At 41.5% G+C, this 23,846-nt stretch overlaps 3 protein-coding genes across 4 annotated transcripts in view; 2 read left to right on the forward strand and 1 right to left on the reverse strand.

Moving 5' to 3' along the window:
* lrrc8aa (leucine rich repeat containing 8 VRAC subunit Aa) overlaps window positions 1-13,878 on the reverse strand; it is a 31,737-nt gene extending 17,859 nt beyond the window's left edge. Inside the window, exon 1 of the mRNA XM_060891780.1 lies at window positions 13,737-13,878. The gene's annotated coding sequence lies outside the window, so the exon portion shown is untranslated. The remainder of the gene's footprint in view (window positions 1-13,736) is intronic.
* Window positions 13,879-13,982: 104 nt separating this feature from the next.
* Window positions 13,983-18,400, forward strand: nat10 (N-acetyltransferase 10). The gene has a single exon (XM_060891779.1). It carries the CDS (start codon window positions 14,142-14,144, stop codon window positions 17,208-17,210), a length of 3,069 nt encoding a protein of 1,022 aa, XP_060747762.1. The 5' UTR covers window positions 13,983-14,141; the 3' UTR covers window positions 17,211-18,400.
* Window positions 18,401-18,916: 516 nt separating this feature from the next.
* dnlz (DNL-type zinc finger) lies at window positions 18,917-22,838 on the forward strand. Of its 2 annotated transcripts, none has more exons than XM_060891522.1 (3): window positions 18,917-19,281; window positions 19,946-20,085; window positions 21,845-22,838. In XM_060891522.1, the coding sequence occupies exons 1-3, from the start codon at window positions 19,027-19,029 to the stop codon at window positions 21,999-22,001; spliced, it is 552 nt and encodes a 183-aa protein (XP_060747505.1). In that variant the 5' UTR covers window positions 18,917-19,026; the 3' UTR covers window positions 22,002-22,838. The 2 variants fall into 2 exon arrangements, with proteins under 2 accessions (XP_060747505.1, XP_060747506.1); XM_060891523.1 differs by having other exon boundaries at window positions 19,145-19,286.
* Window positions 22,839-23,846: the final 1,008 nt, after the last annotated feature.

Here is a 23,846-nt window from a genome sequence, read left to right on the forward strand (position 1 = left end):
CACAGGTGTGTGTGTGTGTGTATAAATGTGCACATGCAGGGATACAACCTTTTAGAAGTTGTACAGTACAGTAACCTTGAACTTAAATGGTTAATTATGCTGCTTCATAAAGCATCAGGAATGATTTGTGTGCTTTTCAAGAGAAAATGCACATGCGCACACACCTTCAGATATAGTCAAAAGTACAACACTGTAAATGGCAGCATAGCAGTGTGCGTGTGTGTGTGTGTGTGTGTGTGTGTGTGTGTGTGTGTGTGTGTGTGTGTGTGTGTGTGTACACACGAGGTATGTGGGAAAGACTGTAAAATCAGCAGTAAAGTCTGAAGTGTGAGTGTGTGCGAGAGGCTGTAAAGGTTAAGTATGAAATAACGACTGTGTGCTTGTGTGTCAGTAAGTCTGTAATTCAGAACAGCTCTGTGCTCCCCTTCTCTACCCACAATGCATTGCCAGGAACCCAATTTAGCATCAACAGCTATGCCATTAAAACAGAGGCTTCGACCAATTACAGCATTGCTTCCGCTCCCTCCCTTAGCACACATGTACGTTCACACACCCACACGAGAGAAATTCCAGCTGAATCTCATTTAGTCACAATCAAGCTTTGTTTGAGGAAATGGCACGTGCTCGTTACGAGACATCTGCTGTGTTCCAATCCCAACTGATGAACCCTATTTCGGCCCTGTTGGGCCATTTTTTAGGACCTTCCCAACTAAAGTGATGAACGGCATTCACTTCAAAGTAGCCTGACTATTTCGGACCCCCTACAGAGGTGGACTCTCATTCAGGTAGCGGGGCATAGTAGAAATCGCTTTAGAATGAAACACTGCCACCGAGCGCCAAGCCTGTGATTAGATGATGGCAGACATGCAAATAAGCAGTGTGTGGAGTTAATGGGAGCTCCGGCAATATCCTTCACATTCTCATCAAATGCTTCAAAAAGTACGAAATAAGTAACTTATTTATAGGTAATAGCATCTCAGCGAGGCGAAACAAGTTCTTTTAAAAGCTAGCAGTATACATCAGGTGGTGTCTTTTTTTTATGTCATTTTACGTAAAAGGTCACATGATGCTTAAGGCTGGATTAGTCTTGCTTTTGCTTATGAATACCTGAATACAACATGGTGGCTGCTGCTGCTTTTACTCTGTGGTTTTTAGGAGCAGCCAGAAATGAATGCTGTGAGATGCTGTGAGCCCATGTGATATAATAACACGTAGTCGGTTGTGGACACATGGTGCTGTACAGCCCCAGCTGTTTATATTATTGTGTTGCATCTTATTGTAGACTTTTAGCCTTGAAACCTAACGCAAGGACTGTTTTGTGCGGCAGTGATCTGGGATTTTTAAATCGGTTACCGTAATTTACGGACTACCGAGCGCACCTGAATATAAGCCACACCCACTGAATTTTAAAATAATTATTATTTTGAACATAAATAAGCCGCACGTCTATAAGCCGCAGGTGCCTACAGGTACATTGGAACAAATTAACTTTACACAGGCTTTAACAAAACACGGCTTGTAACAAAAATAAATAGGCTTTAATGAAACACGGCTTGTAACAAAAATAAAAAAATAGCAGTAAACAGTAACCTACCAAGAAAGTCATTGGTCACCATCTTCCTCCTCCTGTGCACTGAAACCATTGAAGACATCTCCTTTGGTGTCGGAGATAAAGGTGGGGTCTCCAATGTTTGAGAAATGCTTCAGAAAACTGAGTAGGACCGTGTTAATATAGGATCAGCCTGTTAATATAGGATCAGGAGTTTCCCCGAGTCAATAACTCCTGAGCTAAACGCTGTTACTACACAAATAACACCTCTTTTCTATCGTAGTAATGTAGAGAGGTAGCTACAACTGCGTTTTGATAGTAACAGCATTTAGATCAGGAGTTATTGACTCGGGAATTGCCTTATCGTAAGCCTTTCTTCCCTTTCTTTGTTTTTAATCCTCCATGTCAATGTTAAAACCGCTTCCTGCTAATGTCACACATGTGCACTGAACACTCTATCCGCTGCATATTGACAAGACCCGCCCCTTTCTGCTCGTTGGCTACACGTTTGTTTTGATTTTTAGTTTGTGGTCCCGACTCAGTTTTCTGAAAGCATTTCTCAAACATCGGAGAATCTACCTTTAACCCGTTCAGCAATTTCATTGGTCTAATGAAAGCTTCATGCTGCCAAAAAACTGAGCACGTCACAGAATTGAGCTTTTTTGGAGAGAAAAAAAAAATAAAAAAATTGAAATCTGGAAAAATCCATATATTAGCTGTGTCATTGTTTAAGCCGCAAGGTTCAAAGCGTGGGGAAAAAGTTGCGGCTTATAGTCCAGAAAATACAGTAATTTTTTTTAACGTAACCACCAACTTAATCAGCTTGGGAAGCTTAAAGGTCTAAGACAAACTAAACATGCACTCTCACACACACACACACAGACACAGGCATACTATATTATTACTATTATATTATTATAATCTTTTGACCCAATTACAGTGAACGCAATGACATCTGGTTGAATGCAGTCACTATATTGAATCAATGTTTACAGATTTAGTAGAATTTTAAAGAAAAGTCTAAATTGTAACATGGGAAACGTTGGAGAAGATTCCTACAAGCGCCAAGCTTTAATCGAGCTTTGATAAATTATCTAAAGCTTTGAATCAATGCTTCCAATTAGATGATGGGCTTCTTTATAATGGTTGTCAGTTCCTGCTAAATTTCAACACCCTTTATTTATTTACACGCTAAAACCTTTACGACGCACACCCTATTTTGATGGACAGTTAAGCTAGTCCTGCCATTCTGAAAGACTTTAAAAGGTTGCGGCTTTACAAAGTTGGTCTCAGTCGGCATTCGGAAGCAATTCAGATGAAGTATAACTAGCCATTAACTGGAACGTGTAAAGGCGGTTACACAGAAAGCTATTTCTGCCCTGCAATGTGGTTGCCAGATCGAAGCGGCCAAATTACTCGCAGATGCCCACAGCCTGATTCATCCCGGACAATGTGTGTGTGTTTCATTCAAGCACACTGCTTCCTCTAAATGAATGCTTTACTTGATGGACTGACTGGAGGAAAGGATCAGACATGACCAACATCCCACACACACACACACACACACACACTGATGGACTTATGGCTGTAAAAACAAGAAAAGAAAATTTTGCAATACAGATCGGCAACAGCAATAGGAAGACGTGAGTCATTTAGATGGCGTTTTAAAACGGAGATGCACAGAGTTCCATTCAATAACAGAATGAAAGAGAGGAAAAGCAAACCCTGAAGATTATTGTAAACGTAAAGACGAAGGTCAAGAGAAACAAAGAGTGTTGAACAGCCTTAAAAACAATGATGTAGAAAGCCTACAAGGGTTCTGGGGAGAATAGAAGCACTCCCAAGCTGTAATCAAGGCCAAAAAGGCCTTCATTTTGTTTTTGTGGCTCCAGTTAGTAATTGTTGCACACAGAAAAGAGAGATTAAGCTACTCTATATAATCAGCCTTTATGTAAATGTCATCTGTTTATTCTAATTAACCAACTGCAGGGTTTCCCGCAGCACTTTGCAGTTCGGGCAGCCTGCCTAAGCTGGGAAACCCTACCGCCTTAACTAGGTCGTCCCAAAAAAAAATAAAATCCGCTGCACAAAAGGCCGTCAAGTGCATCTTGGAGAATAGCGCAGACGCGCTTCATACCGCAAGTGGGCATGTGTGCCACACGGGCGAAATCAGAGAAAGACGTGGTCCGTCAATATCTGGAGGATAGGGTTGGGTATCAAAAGAAATTTTCCGGTTCCGATTCCGGTTCCAGTTCTGCCTTACGATTCCCGGTTCTGATTCCGATTCCATAATAAAAGAAAATGTGAAAAATAATGCACAATACTTAAACAATTCCATTTGTGTTTATTAATCACTCTTTAAATATTTTAAACAGAGCATTTCAGTTCATATCAATTTAAATTGAAATAAATCCAACATCAAATTTAACATCCAGAATTACAACTTAGTAAAACAGTTAGCAACCCTCTCAGAGGGGGTAGATTTGCTTCATTGTTGTAGCTTTGGAAATGAATCCAAACTTTAGACTTTTTTTTAGACATGTTTAACACAAAGCGTACCTCAGCACAGCAGCGCAAGTGACTGATTTCTGTGGTAAGCTGCGTTAATTTGGTTGCGTGACTGTAAAACAATTAATATTCATGAGGTAAGACATGGCTATTTAAAGTGACCGCTCCCAGCGCTTTGCCCGTCATCGCATCGGAACCGCGTTTGGAACCAAAACTAAAAAATTCTGCGCGGTTCCGGTTCCTGTTAAAAAACACAACCGGTTCTAAATAAGAACCGGTTCTCGGTTCCCAACCCTACTGGAGGATAACTAGCCAGTTGATAAAACGTGTGTCCATGAGAACTGTAGGTGGACTTATGTTTTGGGTTTATTTAAGCCTGTTATTGTATTAGTCTATAGTTCTTGCAAATTTAAAGTTAGTTAGCTGGTGATTTAGTTGTTTGAGTTCTTCACCTGCTAGCTAGGTTGCTCGTGCCTGTTTTTAATAATTGTTAAAAGTAGTACAGAGTCTGTGGTCTCTCACAAAGAAGCCCCATTTCAGGTCTTGGGAAATGGTAGTGCAACATAAACTCTATCATCAAAAAGGCCCAGCAGGGGATCTACTTTCTACACCAATTAAGGAAGTATGGTCTGCCACAGGAGCTGTTGATGCTGTTCTACACCACAGTCATTGAATCTGTTCTGTGCACATCAATTACCATCTGGTTTGGTACAGCAACAAAACAGGACAGAAACAGACTGCAATGCACAGTTAAAACAGCAGAAAAAATAATTGGTGCCTGCCTGCCCACTCTCCAGGACTTGTACGATACAAGAACCAGAAATCAGGCAGAAAAAAAATCACCACTGACCCTTCACTCCCTGGACACAACCTCTTTCAGCTCCTCCCTTCTGGCAGGTGCTACAGATCTTTGCTTACCAAGTTAGTTAGTTAGTTGCTATAATTTACTGCCATGTCAGCTACTGAGGCTATCTTCATGGCAAGAACGGTTAATAAGAACTAAAATAACCTAAAATCACAAAGAAATAAATATAGACAAATACAACTTAAATGAAATTTTTTACATTAATATGACAAACTCTAAAACGTTTTCTGATGAAACCTTGTAAAATAGCTCTTTAAATGAATTGGCCTCATAAAATAACCTTCTGTGCTCATTATGCGCAGGACAGTCCAACAACATATGCTTGACAGTAAGGGGAATGATGCAGTACAAGCACTGAATGGGGTCTTCTCCTTTCAGCAAGTATTCATGTGTCAGTATTGTATGCCCGATTCTACATCTGGTTAAGATCACCTGATCGAATCTTGATTTCATAGGTATTAGAGACCTGTTAGTAATTTCAGGGTGTATTTCAAACAGTTTGTTATTCGACCATGTATTCCATTCTTCTTGCCACTTATTTAATACATAGCCATTGATAACAGGTCTATATTCCGAGGGAGGAGCTTTGCTTACTAAAACTGCCAGACACAGGAACAGTTTCTTTCCCCAGACAATCACCCTGATTAACAGCTCACCGTAATTATATACACTGCTTCATAGCATAAGTACTGCATTATCAGAACTGTCAGTCATCACATCATCCGTATAGGTTACACACACTACTGTTGCTGCATATTGCACAAAAGCATAATATTGCACAATAGTTATTTGCACCATGCACTTCTCGCACTTTATGTACATAACTGATCAGTCATATAATATGTATTCATATTTAATACTCATACTGTCTATTGTATCACATCTGCATTGTCTTGTATAGTCTGTATTATTTTGTCTTGTATAGTATAGTGTTATTTATTTCTGTACTTTTGAGAGTCACAAACACTTGGCCAGTGCACCTGATTCTGATTCTAATACATGCTGTCACAGATGTGCGCAGTTGTTTAGTGTCAGCATGCCGTCCCTCACACCATCATGCTACTTTTAACTAATTAAAGTGATTTACAGCGACTAGATGTTTGCGTGACGAATGATGTGACTAAGAGAGGAAACGTTTAACTTTTTACAAATATGGAGTGATTTGGTGCAGTAGAGCGCATGTGATCCGTGGCAAAGATCACGCACTGCTTCATCTGAATCTCCTCAAAGAAAACTTTGTCAGAAGTGGAATGCTAGATGTCACTCACTTTTATTACAGTACTTTTGAATGTCTCCTGGAGACTTCATAGGAAAATCTCTGCATGTGCAGCCTGAGGCCATATTTTTGCTTTCCTTATTCGCCCCCATGCTGTGGCAGTCATTATTTCCAACTCATGACCAAAGACTGAATGCTGTTCTGCTACACAATTCAGAAACCAAGTATATACGATAAAAGAGAAATTAAGAGTGATGATACAATTGAGGATTTTTTTTTTTCGCGGTGAATCATTTCCGGTGTGCGGCATTGACTCACGAGCTACGGGTTTCATCTCATAAGAGTCAATTCTTTGCATTTGACTCCCAGCGCCAAAAAAAAAAAAAAAAAAAAAACAGAAAAAAAGGAACTACATATAATCTTCTTGATTCAAAACGCCTTGCCATTTTAATGATTCCTTAGATAAACTTGCGTTCTAAACCTTTTTTTTTTTTTTTTTTACCCAAAGTTCAATTTAAAGATCCTTGATTGGTTGATGCAGCAATAGGAGGTCTGCACGTCCCTGCAGCTATACAAGCTAGTTTAGTTTTAGAAGTGAGTCTGTTTAACCAAAAAGCAGTCATGGCTTTCCCTGACGATTACACTGATTAGCAGATCCGTGATAAAAGCAGTTCACAGAGTAAACGTGAGACAGGATGCAGTACTGATTCACAGCATGGCTGAATCTAAAGTCTAACAATATGGAGCCCTGAATACAGCCATTTGCACCAACTTGTTTTTTTTTTTTTTTTTAAAGAAATAAACAAGAAGTGTGGGGGATGGAGTTAAGTAAAAAAAAAAAAAGTGAAAAAAGAGATGAAACATCAAAAAAGAATGGGAAAGAGGAAGTGAGACTTGGTAAGACGCTGTTGGTGTGAAACTGTATGAATGTGTGTGAGATCATGGAGTCAGGAAAAGTGACTCAGCACAGACAGAACGACGTCTCTAAGCCAACTCGTTATCCCACACACACGATCATTCTGATTGTAGAACTGAAGGCTTGTTTTACCTCACAATGCTAATGCTGCCAAGAGGGAGGAAACGGTGGTGGAAAACTGGAGCGTGACTGCAAGCTGCCGTGTGCAGTTAGATTTTGTCTGTTAGCTACACGTCAAAAACATGCCGAATTCTCGAGTATTTTATTTGAAATCCCTACAAATAAATAGAAGTGTGTGTGAGACAAAAAATATGAGCTAGTGATGGGACAGCGAATATCACACAGACGCTCTTCTGTAACCATCTTTTTGTGCGTATGCGTGTCTGTCTGTGTGTGTCTGTTTGTCTGTGTGTGTGTGTCTGTCTGTGTGTAGTCAGTCTCTGGGCGGCTCCTTTTTCAGTACAACTGCAGGCTAATCACACTATTTGGGGTGGGGATTCAGTAATCAGGCAAACAAACACAGGAACACATGCACGCAAGCACACACACATATCTAGAGACAGACACCCACATTTCTACACACACACACCTCTCTCTGTAGCCATACAACTGTTCCACTTCCCAGTGCTTCTTAATTCAATTCAATTCCAGTCAGTTCAGTGTGCTTTACTGGCAATTAGGTATGTGTGTGTGCGCTGATAAAGCTCAGCTTACAGAGTGTGTAAAGTATAACAAGTCTGTTTCGTCTCTTGTCCATCTGTTTGTATCACTCTCTCTCTCCCATTCTGTCTTAGTACCTACCCCATTGTGTCTCTCCTTCTTTTTTAATAGTCGGTCTTATCCTCTCTGCTTCTGTCTACCTCTCCTTCACCATGTCAGTCACCTTCTATGTTCCTTTACCTGGGTCTTTCTGTTCCTCTCTGCCTCTGTCTACTTCTCCCTCTCTACCACAGTCACCCTATCTGTCCGTCTCTAGCCCTTGACCTCTGTCTCTCCCTGCCTATTCTCCCTCTCTGTCTCCACCTACATTTGTCGGTCTTTCTCCCCTTCTAACACCAGCCTAACCCATGGACACACACAGTACTTAAGACGCCTTCTCTCTCTCTTTCTTTACAGTCACACACTCTTTAGAGCCTCTTTTTTGTGTACCTGAAGTCAGGGGAAATAAACCCCTGCATGAAGACACACAGAAGTCTTCACACAGCAGTGAAAGGGGCTGCTTTGTTTGAGGACATTCCTGTCTGTCCGTCTTCTTTATGTCAGTCTCAGACAATCCGCCCACAGACCGTCTGATGAACGCTGAACACGCTGAGTGTTTTTCTGTCACACAAACAACCGGACCTTCTAGGGATGTTTACAATGGGCAAAATACAGAGTGCATGTGTGTTTGTGCAAGTACGTTTCTAGCTGAACTCATTCCAGTTATCATACTTTGATAGATGAAGATTACTTCTCTTTAATCGTGTTAAATAGTAGCGCTGATGTTTAGTTCTCACGTTTCTGTACTTTAGACCCATAAAACACACACATACACTCATACACAATCTTCATTGCCTTTCATAGAATTTTTTTCTCTCCATCTCACACATTCTCTCTTTTACACACACATCCACACACAAAGGGCCTGTTGTCTGAACTGTCTTGCAACCACGATTCTCCAAGGACACCCTGTCCCTACCTGCTGCTTCCTTAACTCATGTCGGAATAAACGAATCAACTAAATAAATAAATAAATAAATAAATAAATAAAAACATCGCACACGGTCACACACTCGCCTTAAATGTTAAACATCGGTCCATTACCTCATCAAATAAAATGAGTCAATAATCTCTCACACACACAAAACAGTGGTCTTTAAATCAAACTGACCTTTACATGTGTCAGTGATGATATAAGTGTACAGCTGTCCAGGAGAGTCCACCAGACCAGTGCTGCTAACTCAGGACTCTTCATGCTTAACCATTAACATTTACTTCATGACTATAAATAAAACAATCACTTATTGTTTGGTTTCTGAGATGACTAGCTATGCTCCACCCTCGACCCCAATCTAAACATATCTTAGTGCATTAGCTAAATATAGAGAAACATGGAGAAGTTAGCAAGAGCCTTTTTTCAGCTGGGGAGGATTTCTTACCCCACATTCAAAGAAGAACACACAGAGGAGCAGAGATGGTTAAAAGCCTTGCTCAAGTGCCCAACAGGCTTAACCTTCTGATCAGAAACCTAGAGATTTTCCCACTGAGCCACAACTCCTGTAAATCTGCCTGTAATGTGTTTCTATCAGTTTTTGGGGACCTTTTGCATGAGAGGTGAAAGTGATAACCCCTACGCTACAAAAACCTGTGTCTATCCCATATTAATGAAGGACAGACGAGCCAGGAGGACTTTTTGTAGTTTCGAGCCAGTGCTGGCTAGCTGTTGTGCTGTGTGATGTAGATGCAAGGTCATCCCCATGGTAGAGTAGATAAAACTAGCTAAAATATTACAATTAGAAAATTAACATTAACATATGCTGTACACAAATAATCTAAAACCATCATAACCTCCACCCCAGACCGTACTTGCTTAGTCTACCTGCACAGGGTCCTGGGGAACCCAGAGTCTTTCACAGTGGACTCAAGCCATGATGCTGATTGGCAACACATCACAGGGCAAAAATGTGCGCACACACGTCAAGAGCAGGAACCGAACCCCCTACTCTCAGAAATACAAGGTAAACGTGCTAACCACTAAGCCAAGATGCCATGTCATGTGGCCAACATTCACCTACAAGAGGAGGTTATTTGCTTGTCACTGCAAAACAATCAACCACAGACTTTCCCTGTAACCGTGCCCAGACAAGTGAATAGCCACCAAGACCCCGAGGCTTCTAAATGTACAATACATTTCTGATACTTCATGGGCTGTGGACCGAGTCTGAGAAGCGATTGGACTGGCTTTGCTTTGGACCAGGACTTGTTTTTCTGTGTAGTGAAAAAACACTCTGAAGCTCCGAACCCGGTATCATGCAAGATAATCGCATGGCGGTCTGGTGAACTTGTCTACTGCACACCAAAACAAGAGCAGCTGTCCAAGTCTAACAGAAACTCTTAACAATCAGACACCAATACCCTTATGGCCTCAATCAGGGAGCTGTTATACTGAAATTCTGTGTGTGCGCGCGTGTGTGTGTGTGATTGTGTGTGTACACAAAATCAACCTACAAGTGATATCGCTGTTTAAAAGGCCTGAGGAAGTGTAAGTTTGTTGTGTCATGTTTGTGCAGGTGAGAAGGCCAAGCAAGGATTTTGTGGCCAAAGGGGAAATCTACCGTTGCTGTGCAGCATGATGATTCATGCATTCCAACAACTGTGCGATTGGATAGCATGAGTGCACACACACACACACACACACACACACACTCGGACACTCGGACACTCAGCAAGCCTGACAGAGACACAATTAAAAGATATAATACATTAGGATCAGCATCTGTTGATGTTATGAGAGACTCTGCACAATCCTTCTTTTCCTGTTTGTCTTGCTTGTGTGGGGTTTTTGTGCTTGAGCGTTTGTTAAAGCTGGGAAAAGAAATGACCAGACGATCTACAGCAGACATTTGCACGTAATACGTTTTTGTCACAATAATCGCCTAGTCTAAAACCCAGTTACAGCATAGTGATAACAGAGGCAAGAAATAAACCCTGACACACTTACAGGAAAACAACCCACTACAGGGGTGTGATACGACCTGACACAATGAATGTCCTGTGGGTTTTGTTTTTAAAGTCCTCTTGTACAAAAGTTTACCCGACAGTCACAATTGTAAATATTTCACCGGTAGTGGTTCCATTTAGTGTTAGTGTCCATGAATCGAGTTCCTGAAACCACTTATGTTATTACGAGTGATTACAAGCTGTAAACAAAAACAAAAACACACATCTCATCTTGTAAATAGGAAACTGGATTCAGACCTCATGTTCTTCAGCTCACGTGAAAAACATCCTGCTACAAAGTGCTGACACGGGAGACCAATAAATGTTGAATAAACAGCATTTGTTTTTCTTTCTTAGATTTTCTTTGTTAAATAACATTTCTGAGTTCGTTCATTTTTCGTCATGCAGATGGTGTTACCGTAGAAACAATGTCATGGTAGAGCTAGTGTATTAACATAATTTGACTACAGCTGGAACTACCAGCTGCAATCTGGGAGAAAGAAAGAAAGAAAGAAAGAAAGAAAGAAAGAGATAGATATATATTATATATATATATAAAAATCAATCAATACTTCCTGACCAATCAGATTTAAGAGCCCAACAACACTATGGTATACCCCAGTCCAAATTCCACATTCTAGTTACATTACAGTAAGAGGTGATACGATGACACAATATTTAGCTATAGCGACATCCTGAAACACCAATCAGCCAGAACATTAAGACCTCCTGTATAATATTGTGCATGTCTCCCTTGCAGCTCTGACTCCTTCAGACCTCGAACTCCACAAGACATTTGATGGTGTGCTGTTGTCTCCTGGCACCCAGACATGAACAGTAGATCATTTAAAGACCTGTAAGTTGTAAAGTGGGGCCTCCATGGATCAGAATTGTCCAGCACATCCCACAGATGTTCGACTGAATTGAGATCTGGGGTATTTGGAGGCAAAGCCAACACTGTGAAGTCTTTGTCATGATCCTAAAACTGTTTCTTAACAATTTATGCAGTGTGTCGGGAAACATTATCCTGCTGAAAGCAGAAGAGAGGTCATTCAAGGTAGCGCTTCTGTGGGATCAGCCCAGACGTGCTAGCCTTCACTCCCCAATCACATCAATGAGCCTTGAGTGCCAGTTCACCGGTTGCCCTTCATTGGAGCACATTTGGTAAGTACTAACCACTGCATACCAGGAACACACCACAAGACCTGCTGTTTTTAAGAAACTCTGACTCAGTCATCTAACCATCATAATCTGGCCCTTGTCAAAGTCACTTAGATCCTTACACTTACCCATTTTTCCTGTTTCCAACCCATGATCATTAAGAGCTGACTGTTCATTTGCTGCCTAATAAATCCCAGCCCTTAACAGATGCCACTATAACATGATAATCCATGTTATTTTCTTCACCTCTCAGTCAGTGGTTTTAATGTTCAGTCTGATTGGTATAAATGTCATAATCAGGTATCGGAGCTTTTATTCCTCACCCACATCTCTATGTTTTTTCTGTCCTCTTCAACCAGTGTTGCAGCCGGTCAGCCTTGAGTTTAACCACACATGGTGCATTCTGAGGTGCTTTTTTGCTCACCACAGTTGTAACAAGTGGTTATTTGAATTGCCACAGCCTTCCTGCCTGCTCAAACCATATTCATGATACTTGATATTATTGCTAGCTGTATATATTGGCTGGATATATTTTTCAGCTGCAGCATGACAGGTTGATTGGGTAATTGCAGGAATGAGCAGATACATGGGTGCTGTTCAAGTGGATGGCGAGGGTATTTGTCCAAACTGTAACTGCTGACGCTGTGTCCTACCGATCGGACGGACGGACAGACGGATCTGTCCTACAGAACCAGAAGTAAATGTTTTTTAACACGAAACATTGGATACTGTTACTTTTTAGGAACGTTCTGCCTTATGCGCTCATAACAACTACATCAACCATTAAACGTGCAAAGTCCAGGCTGCATTGTGCAGGACCAGCCTCGCTAACATGATCATATTCTGAGCCGTGGGGCCATTATTCACTGTTAGTGTACATTAAAAATGCAGGAACTCAGCGACTAAATGTTCTGCTCTTCCTGCCCTGATGTATTCATCCCGTGAGCTGTAAATGAGGATGTAATCATGTCGAGCACTAAAGCATGATTCTGAATCAGTAATTCAGTGAACTGAAAGAACGCTTCAAGAAGGCCATAAAGGCATGTTCAGAGTGTGATTACCTAATAGAACATGTCCATAGCTTGGATAGGGGTTCAGTGTAAACCACCTGCTCACCCTCTCACCCTAAACACTAGGGCCGAGAGAGAGTGTAAACCAAAACACACACTAGTGTAAAAATAGTGCATTTACAGAGTGAGCTGCTATTCTCATGTCCTAAATAGTACAATTACAGAATCTGAATGAATCATTTTGGGGGATCAGGCGGATCATTTCAGAGATCAAGTGGATGAAATGGCACCACAAACAACAGTTTACAACCAAGCACACAGAAGCCCACTACCTAGGGCACCTACATAAGACATAGTAAGTAAGTAATGTAAGCAAATGCAAGTAAGTAAGTAAGTAATAATGCCCAATATCTCTCTGTAGCACTGTGTAGGGTGAATAAGCCCTCATTTCATATTGTACTGCGCTGTTCTGTTCTGGTCATGTGGCTGAATCCCAAACAGCTTCTCAGAGGACACAGAGTTTTACTACAAACCACACAGAAGCCTTTACTTATGATGCTTACAGTAAGCGTAGAAAGATAAATAACAAACTCATTCCACAGGATAAATGAGAAGTTTTTCACTACACAGAGATAATGAACATGATCTTAATGTCTTCATTCTAACGTCGGGCGGCAGTTTAAAATCCGGCCGTTGGCTCGTGTTGTCGCATCTTCGTACACTTTTGCTTTTTAAACCACAAAAGCTTAAAAAAAACAGAGTCAGAATTATAAAATACTGCCATAAACAACTAGGGTTGTTTTCACACTTACCGGTTTTAGTTCTGTCTTGTTTCTGTAACCGACACATTTCCAGCTGAACCGCAGCGTGGTGACGAGACGCTGCTGTGCTTCAGCTACCCGAATACAACAGTGCAGAGGAACGCAGGCTATAAGCCACGCCCAGGAAATTGCGTCAGGCGTCAATATGGGGGAGCAACGAAAATAGTTCACTCTGAAAAGTTTGACGCATCAAACCTAAACTCACATGCGCAAGAGTTGTGCGCATGCGCAGTACAGAGCGCTAAAATCTCGCGATAAATCTTGCACGAGGAAGCAGTCGGTTCCATGTGCGCTTGTCCGGGAGGTGTGTGTGTGTGTTAGTTTGTGTTATAGAGCTCATAGAAAGTTTTGTAGAAATTTTACTGCCTTTATTTTGGGACTGATCGAGCATTGAGCATGGCGACATACCGGAAGAAGGTTGACAATCGGATTCGTGTTCAGATCGAGAACGGAGTCGCGCTGAAGCATCGTACGATGTTTGTGGTGGTTGGTGATCAAGGCAGAGACCAGGTTCTGATCCTCCATCACATGCTCTCCAAGGCCGCAGTGCGCGCACGACCGTCGGTCCTGTGGTGCTACAAGCACGAGCTTGGCTTCAGCAGTAACCGGAAGAAAAGAATGAGGCAGCTGCAGAAAAAGATCAAAACTGGAACTCTGAACCTTAAACAGGACGATCCGTTTGAGCTTTTCGTCGCAGCCACTAATATCCGTTACTGCTACTACAACGAAACCCATAAAATCCTGGGCAACACCTATGGCATGTGTGTTCTTCAAGATTTCGAGGCTATAACTCCAAACCTTCTGGCTCGAACCGTTGAAACGGTAGAAGGTGGTGGTATCGTGGTCATATTGCTGAGGAGCATGAACTCACTCAAGCAGCTTTACACGATGGCGATGGACGTGCATTCACGCTACAGGACGGAGGCACATCAGGATGTTGTGGGAAGGTTCAATGAACGATTCATACTGTCTCTGTCCTCCTGTAAGACCTGTATAGTAACCGATGATCAACTCAATGTTCTGCCGATCTCCAAACATAACGCAAACATCAAACCCGTGCCGCCTAAAACGCAAGACGAAGCTCTGCCGCCTCACGAGCAGGAACTCAAGGACTTAAAAGAATCGCTGCATGACACACCGTCAGTGGGAACTTTAGTAGAATGCTGTAAAACCATGGATCAGGCCAAAGCTGTGTTGAAGTTCATTGAAGCGATTTCGGAAAAGACTCTACGGAGCACAGTAGCGCTCACCGCTGCCAGAGGACGTGGCAAGTCTGCAGCACTTGGATTAGCTATTGCTGGGGCTGTTTCGTTTGGCTATTCCAACATATTTGTTACGTCACCCAGCCCGGACAATTTGCACACATTGTTTGAGTTCATATTCAAAGGCTTGGATGTGCTTCACTACCAGGAACATCTGGATTATGAAATAGTCCAGTCTTTGAACCCGGAGTTTAATAAAGCCGTGGTCAGAGTTAACATCTTCAAGGAACATCGCCAGACCATTCAGTACATCCACCCTGCCGACGCTGTCAAGTTAGGTCAGGCAGAGTTGGTGGTCATTGATGAGGCTGCTGCTATCCCTTTGCCGCTGGTGAAAAACCTGCTTGGGCCTTATCTTGTGTTCATGTCTTCTACGATCAACGGGTACGAGGGTACGGGACGCTCTCTTTCCCTCAAGCTGATTCAGCAGCTGCGGCAGCAAAGCGTAGAAAGCCAGCAGAGTCTCTCAGCTGAAAACCAAGCCACGAGTACGGCCAGAATGGCTTCTGCACGCACGCTCCATGAGGTTTCTCTCCAAGAGTCTATTCGATATGCACAGGGAGATCCTGTTGAGAAATGGTTGAATGAACTCCTGTGTCTGGACTGCATGAGTGTGCCACGCATCATTTCAGGCTGTCCACTGCCTGAAACTTGCGAGCTGTATTATGTGAACCGTGACACTCTGTTCTGTTACCACAAAGCATCCGAAGCCTTCCTCCAGCGTCTCATGGCACTCTACGTAGCGTCTCACTACAAGAACTCTCCCAATGACTTGCAGATGCTCTCGGATGCTCCAGCTCATCATCTTTTCTGTTTGCTGCCCCCTGTTCCCCACACACACAATTCTCTGCCTGAGGTCCTTGCAGTTGTGCAGGTGTGTTTGGAGGGGGAGATTTCCCAGCAATCCATCCTCAACAGCTTGTCAAGAGGGAAGAAGGCTTCCGGAGACCTCATCCCTTGGACTGTATCGGAACAATTTCAAGATTCTACGTTCGGGAGCCTCTCGGGTGGAAGGGTGGTGCGAATCGCTGTGAACCCTGACTACCAGGGGATGGGTTATGGTACCCGAACGGTGCAGCTCCTGCAGCAGTACTACCAGGGACAGTTTGCTCTCTTGGATGACAAGCAGCCAACCCCAGTTGCGTTCAACTCTGTCAGCAGTGAGTCCATGAGCCTCTTAGAAGAGGTTGTGTCGCCTCGAAAAGATCTGCCACCCCTCTTGTTGAAGCTGAATGAGAGGCCTGCTGAAAGACTGGATTACTTGGGTGTGTCTTATGGCCTCACAGCCCAGCTGCTGAAATTCTGGAAAAAGGCTGGATTTGTTCCAGTGTATTTAAGACAAACGCAAAATGACCTGACAGGGGAGCACTCCTGTGTAATGCTGAAGGAACTGAACACAGAGGATTCAGCAGAACAGAATCTGTGGCTGCCGGCATTCTGGAAAGATTTCCGCCGGCGATTCCTCTCACTGCTCTCCTACCAGTTTAGCAGTTTCAGCCCCACGTTAGCATTAAACATTCTGCAGAACAAAAACATCAAGGAAGACAATCCAACTAAACTAACGGTTTCGGAACTAACCGCCAAGTTCACTGCATACGATCTGAGTCGTTTGGAAATGTATTCCCGAAACATGGTTGACTACCACCTGATTATGGACATGGTGCCTGCCATAGCACAGATGTTCTTCCTCAAACAACTGGGAGATATTTCGCTGTCTGCTGCACAGTCTGCTCTGCTCTTGGGAATTGGTTTGCAGCACAAATCTATAGATAATTTAGAGAAAGAGATTAAGCTGCCCAGCTCTCAGCTCATGGGCCTGTTCAACCGGCTCATGCGTAAAGTAGTCCAATTGTTCAACGCCACTCAGGAGAAGGCGGTCGAGGCAGAGATGGCCCCCGTTAAAGACGTCAACATGGAGCCAACATCCGAGGCGCTGCACAAAGAACTGGACGAGGCTGCCAAAGCGTTCGAGGAGAAACACAAGGAAGACATGAAGAAGATTAAGGATATGGATCTTACTCAATACATGATTCGAGGTGACGATGAAGAGTGGACTCAAGTGCTAAAGAAAGCTGGCCAAACTGCAATAGTAAGCATCAAGAGTGATAAGAAGCGCAAGATGGAAGGGCCAACCAAGAAGGAGTGGGAGGGCAAGAAGATGAAGAAAAGTAACAAAATAAAGGGAAAATTTTCAAAGAAATAATTACTAGACAAAATGGTTGTAGCCCTATTTTCCTTTTTTGTTTGCTTCGGTTTATTTTTTTTGCACGATTAGTTTTTACTGGACTGTGCATCACTTATCACTTTCAAAATTCATTCATTATTTTCTAAATTACACAATTTTTAACAAAACTGTATCTATAGTTCATTTCCCCATGTGAAGATCAATACTGAACAAAGCGTTTTTTATTACTGTTTGCAGATTTTTGTTTAAGAATTTAAAAGAAGGTTAAACTGTAACCTAAATAAATCATAACAGCTGATTTAAAATTTGGGTTTAAGAAGGTGCTTTGTTTTGCTTTCACTTTGTTACCATCTATGTTAGTGGAAATCTTTGGATCTCTGGTGTGGGTTTCGTTCCATCTCTTAAAAATATGCTGCACTGACTGAGATGTGGTGTGTTGTTTCCAGGAAATTCCCCAGACGTGACACAACCCTGACCAGGAGAAAACGCTTCCTGAAAATGAATAAATGTGCGAACAAGCCACAAACGAGAAAGTGCTGCTTTGAAATGCAATATATTAAATTACCAGATGTAACTTTTTTTTTTTTTTTTCTCAAATTCCACATAAAATATTACATAATTATACACAAAAGTAAGTACACCTATGAAATCAGTATGTAGAATTCTGAGAACTCCTGTGTGACATGTTCTTATACTGCAATAATTATGATTATACAAACATCATTAATAAAGGATAAAAGATATTGCAAATATCTGCTGTAAAATTAAAAGAAGCCAGATAAAGTTAGGAGAAAATTGAAGTCAACAAATATTGTTATTCAGAGTTTTGTAGTGAAAGCTGTAGGATGCACAATGTTTATATGGTGAAGGCGCTTGAGATTAAAAACAGTTATAGAACATTTATTTGGTGTTTAGTGTCATACGTCTGATTTCTGAACATATTTAGTGCAATTCCATAATGAAAGGCTGAACAAAAACATTGGTTTGGATCTATGTGATATGCTTTCACATAATGTACATGATCCTAAATTTACACAAAGACAAAATTATATTTTTTCAAATTGTTGTTCAGATGTTTGATTTGAAATGTATTCAGAGTCAGACGACTTGTGAGGTCTTTATCAGATGTATGTAATATCTAAATGTTTGGTATGTTCACCATGGCATAATTTTTAAACTAATTAAAAATGAAAAGTAAAGAAATTGAATGGGAATAAACAAATTACAATTTATGAATAAAAAAAACTTATTTTTACAATTAAATATATTATATTAAATTATAATTAAAACAAATACATATATATATATATATATATATATATATATATATATATATATATATATATATATACATTTATATATATATATATATATATATATATATATATATATATATATATATATAATTTTTTTTTTAATTTTATACAATTGTTTTGACTGAATTCTGGTCCAGTAATGATGACGTAAACCCCATTAAACGCTTTTATTTTGTGTTTCAATACAGTTCAACCAAATAGCTATTATTTTTAATATGATATATTAAAATCTAATGTGTATATATATATATATATATATATATATATATATATATATATATATATATATATATATATATATGAATAAAACGTTATCTAAGAACAAACGGGAAATTCCGATATTATCCTTTTGTTTTGAAGGTCGTTTGAGGTGAACTCATGATGGTTGTTTGTGCGCCGTGGGACGTCATCAACGTGAGACAGCTACTCCTCGTGAATTCCACCAACGTATTTCATTCTCAGATATTATTGCGTTTTGTTTTCAAAAATACAGTGGGGTTTATAATAAATAATCTACCATGTCGTTGGTGACATGTTGTCGTTTCTGTTCGCCTTTGTTCCGGTGGAATCCCCGTGTGTTTGGATGTTTGGGGAGATTCACACACACAGGACGCGGAACATGGACACTTTCACACACACCGCGGGTTCTACACTATAGCTCTTACTCAGATAAGTTGGGCTTTCGGCGGACGTTTAAAAGTGCTGTAGCGTCATGGAGCGAGGAAGTGGGAACAATTCAGTCAACACATTATCATCTGGTGTATACATGCAAGGTGATGTGAGTGTTAAAGGGAAACTCCCTGATACACAGGATGGGATTAACTCGAGGTTGTATGAGATGTGTTTAATCCGATAGCTCTCTGTTTTACTTCGTTAGTGACGTGTGTCGCGGTGACGTCACTCCATAACATCGCTAGCTCAGTTACCGTTAACCGTCTGTCCGTTTCTGTAGACATCAGACAAAAGGTCGCAGGTAATCTGGAGCCTCCCCAAGACACACACGCCCTCTGTTCCTCCCCCCTTCTCCCTCTCTCCCTCTCTCTCTTCCTCTCCCTCCCTCTCTCTCCTCCTCTCCCCCCCTCCCCCTCTCTCCCTCGGGTCACGGGGAGCCTGTGCCTATCTCAGGCGTCATCGGGCATCAAGGCAGGATTCACCCTGGACGGAGTGCCAACCCATCACAGGGCACACACACACACACACTCTCATTCACTCACACAATCACACACTACGGACAATTTTGATGTGCTGGTTGATGTTTCAAAAGTATTCTATGCATATTATTGATATTAATTAATATTTTAATATAAAAATATGAAATATAATTCGTATTTTTCTTTTTTTTTTTTTTTGGAAAAAAATCATGTTTACTTCACTTGACTACAGTAGATCAACTCACACATAAAGTGCTATGTTTATTGATTATTCTTGTGACTGTAGGTCTGTTCGACACGTTCAATGAAGAAGATCTCCAAGATGGCGTATCACAACGGCGTTGTTGTAGTAAAATGTCCCGGCTGCCAGAACCACCACATCATCGCCGATAACCTGGGATGGTTTTCTGATCTGGAAGGAAAGAGGTGTGTGTTTCTGACAGAGAGGGATTTCTCCTGTATATTGAGAACCTCTAGATTATTCATGCATCGTTATTTAATCAGCGGCTTAAAAGTTTTGTTTTTAATCAAACTGTCCATGTCAGGAAGTTTTGTATTTTAGAACAACGCTGTGCTCTGAGGAAATGATGTAATCCTCCTGTGATGTGAAAAAGCAGCGGACATAAATGCTTCCTTTCAAAAACTATTTTACTATACATCCAGTGCATATATCCACTCCATATGTACACACATAAGCACCCCAGGTGATTCTAAACCTTAGAAAAATAGAATCCAGTGTTATCTTGTTGTCGTGTCAACATGGCTTTATGCACATGCCATGGCACATGCCATGCTTTATGCACATGCCATGCACATTCACATCAGTAAGGTAAAATATCACCACTTAAATCCTCTTTGTCTGTTTTTAAACCTGTTGACCACCAAGACAAGAAAACACAGAAGAAAATTCTATGCGTATATTTTTTTATTTCCTTTTAAGTGTGGTGACTTGGTTATATCTGATCGTGAACAGACTTTTCTGAATAACTGTTTCTTCTTCGCTAGAATTAAATCATTTCCTGTCATCATTTCACTATTTTTAATGTTTCTTTCAATCACTGCAGCTACTGTTTGCACACTATGTACATAGAATTTCTGTGCCTGTACAGAGCATGGGATATGAGGGAAGCACTGCTCATTTTATGATTGTATTTCTGCTAAGCGTCTAGGCGTAACATTCTAATTCTGCTACGTTTTACACTGTTATTCAGGGTTAATGCTGCAAAAGTCATGCAAACAATGATTCAGAGAAGGGTTTCGTAAACTTGGGAAAAAAGCCGCACTAACCCCCGATTCTACTTTACAAGCAGTATATAGTATGGATAATATAGTATAGTTATAGTAAGGTTAAAAGCCGGGTTTAGAACGAAGATCACTGAGTTAAGTGCAGTGTGAAAATGAACTTAGTGCAGTGATCTTCGTTCTAAACCCGGCTTTTAACCTTACTATAACTATACTATAGTAAGGTTAAAAGCCGGGTTTAGAACGAAGATCACTGAGTTAAGTGCAGTGTGAAAATGATCTTTTACTTTGTATTTAGAAATATGAGCAAAAATATGTATTTGTAAGCAATAACTCACTAGTAAAACAAATTAAAGAATAAAAATAGTGAGAAGCAAATACATAACTGTTTTAGATTTTAAAAGGAAATGATCTAATATTGGGGCACAGTGGCTTAGTGGTTAGCACGTTCGCCTCACACCTCCAGGGTCGGGGTTCGATTCCCGCCTCCACCTTGTGTGTGTGGAGTTTGCATGTTCTCCCCGTGCCTCGGGGGTTTCCTCCGGGTACTCCGGTTTCCTCCCCCGGTCCAAAGACATGCATGGTAGGTTGATTGACATCTCTGGAAAATTGTCCCTAGTGTGTGATTGCGTGAGTGAATGAATGAACGAGTGTGTGTGTGTGTGCCCTGCAATGGGTTGGCACTCCGTCCAGGGTGTATCCTGCCTTGATGCCCAATGACGCCTGAGATAGGCACAGGCTCCCCGTGACCCGAGGTAGATCGGATAAGCGGTAGATGAATGAATGAATGATCTAATATTAAAAAAGTAAAAGGTTCGAGTAGTTACATATTCATTAGAAAAGTAATACATGTGGAACACTAATAATAAAAGAGGCTTGTAAAAGAACCACAAGCAGGTGTTTTTAGTTTTTTATTTTTTATAACCGCTGTTCGTGTTTGCAGAAACATCGAGGAGATTCTCGCAGCCAAAGGGGAGACGGTGAAGCGTCTTGCAGACGATGCGGCCCTAGAGATTGTTGCCGAGGAAACGGTTAAAGAAGCGATGCAGAGGAGCGAAGACGAACAGAAAGCTCTCGCAGACAACTCTGACAAATCATGACTCTTCTCCCAAAGTCTCTGTTGCAGAATTGGACATGTTGAAATAGACACCGTGAGAAATGTTTGGTTAAAGGTGAATGATGAACATCATAAATGTCATAAATGAAAAGTATTCATAATTGAGAGATTTCTAGTGTCTTCATGACATGCATTATTATTACTCATATTTATTGGGTTAATCTCCAGGTTCTCACTGTATTTCATGTTTCCGTAAACACATACAAGTACACAAAGCCCTTATTGACACCCTACAGCTTATAGCCATCCTCCATGAGACCTCTATAAGACAGACATTGCCAGACAGGGCCATATTGAAGAGCTCAGTGACTTTCAACGAAGCATGGACAGGATGCCAGCTTTCCATCTGGTGGGTTAAATGAATTTCTGTTATGCTAGAGCGAACACTCATTAGACTTCAGCATCAGCACAAGGATGTTTAGTCAGGAGCTTCATGGGGTATGTTTCCATGGCTAGGCAGCCGCACAGAAGCCTTACATTACCGTATGCAAAGCAAGGCATGGGTGGGAGTGGAGTAAAGCCCATCATCAGTAGAGCCAGCAAAACACTTTTAAAACACATGACACAATTCTCTGAACGATGAATCAGCTGGATTTGGGGGACTCCAGGAAAACACCAGCAGAGAAGGAATAATAATTTAGGGTTCATTTTCTTTCATTGTTTACATGAAACCCCATAGTCCTGCAATTGAAGACCGATGTTAGTTAAATAGATTTCGTTTTCACAGCAAAACCAGTTGTCTGTTTTCTTTCTATACTGTATATGTATCATGTATGTGCATTGGGCTATGGATGTAGCAGATAAAACACGGTTCCTCCTCCACTGCTCCATATCACGGTTGACCCTGGGCTCTGACGTCACTGCCTTACTTCTCTGACGTTCTTTTTACGTTATTGACTTTTCCAAAATGGCGAAAGCGTTGACGCGTCGCAGTAGCGCGTGCAATATAATCAAACGACCTGTTGGCTCCATCTACTGGACATAAGCGAATTACACTAGTCATGTTGCATGAGTGACTGGCAATTCTTAGAAACATATCAACGACCTTTAATCGGTAAACATACACGCCAAAATACGTTTTGTCTTGACATCTGACCCAAATCAGTAACCTTTGGCGCTATATATAATAATATATATATATATAAAATGATATATATGAGATCAAGTTTCACAATAAAACAAGCAAAATCAGGACCGCGTCCCAAATCTACGTGTTCCCTACATAGCGCACTAAAAACAGAGAGCGCTCTGTCTGTCTCTCTCTCTGTCTGTCTGTCTCTCTCTCTCCCTCTCTCTGTGTCTGTCTCTCTCTCTCCCTCTCTCTGTCTGTCTCTCTCTCTCTCTCCCTCTCTGTCTGTCTCTCTCTCTCTCTCCCTCTCTGTCTGTCTCTCTCCCTCTCTCTGTGTCTGTCTCTCTCCCTCTCTCTGTCTGTCTCTCTCCCTCTCTCTGTGTCTGTCTCTCTCTCCCTCTCTCTGTCTGTCTCTCTCTCTCCCTCTCTCTGTCTGTCTCTCTCTCTCCCTCTCTCTGTCTGTCTCTCTCTCTCTCTCTCTGTCTGTCTGTCTGTCTCTCTCCCTCTCTCTGTGTCTGTCTCTCTCTCCCTCTCTCTGTCTGTCTCTCTCTCTCCCTCTCTCTGTCTGTCTGTCTGTCTCTCTCCCTCTCTCTGTGTCTGTCTCTCTCTCCCTCTCTCTGTCTGTCTGTCTGTCTCTCTCCCTCTCTCTGTGTCTGTCTCTCTTTCCCTCTCTCTGTCTGTCGCTCTCTCTACATAGCGCACTAAAAAGAGAGCTCTCTGTCTGTCTGTCTCTCTCCCTCTCTCTGTGTCTGTCCCTCT

The sequence above is a fragment of the Tachysurus vachellii genome, chromosome 17 (genome assembly GCF_030014155.1).
Source record: "Tachysurus vachellii isolate PV-2020 chromosome 17, HZAU_Pvac_v1, whole genome shotgun sequence".
NCBI lineage: Eukaryota > Metazoa > Chordata > Actinopteri > Siluriformes > Bagridae > Tachysurus > Tachysurus vachellii.

Coding starts and splice junctions, on each gene's coding strand:
- nat10 (XM_060891779.1), top strand. CDS start 14,142: ATGGCGACATACCGGAAGAAGGTTGACAATCGGATTCGTGTTCAGATC.
- dnlz (XM_060891522.1), top strand. CDS start 19,027: ATGTCGTTGGTGACATGTTGTCGTTTCTGTTCGCCTTTGTTCCGGTGG. Junction 19,282..19,945: donor ATCTGGTGTATACATGCAAG/GTGATGTGAGTG, acceptor TTGTGACTGTAG/GTCTGTTCGACACGTTCAAT. Junction 20,086..21,844: donor TCTGATCTGGAAGGAAAGAG/GTGTGTGTTTCT, acceptor TCGTGTTTGCAG/AAACATCGAGGAGATTCTCG.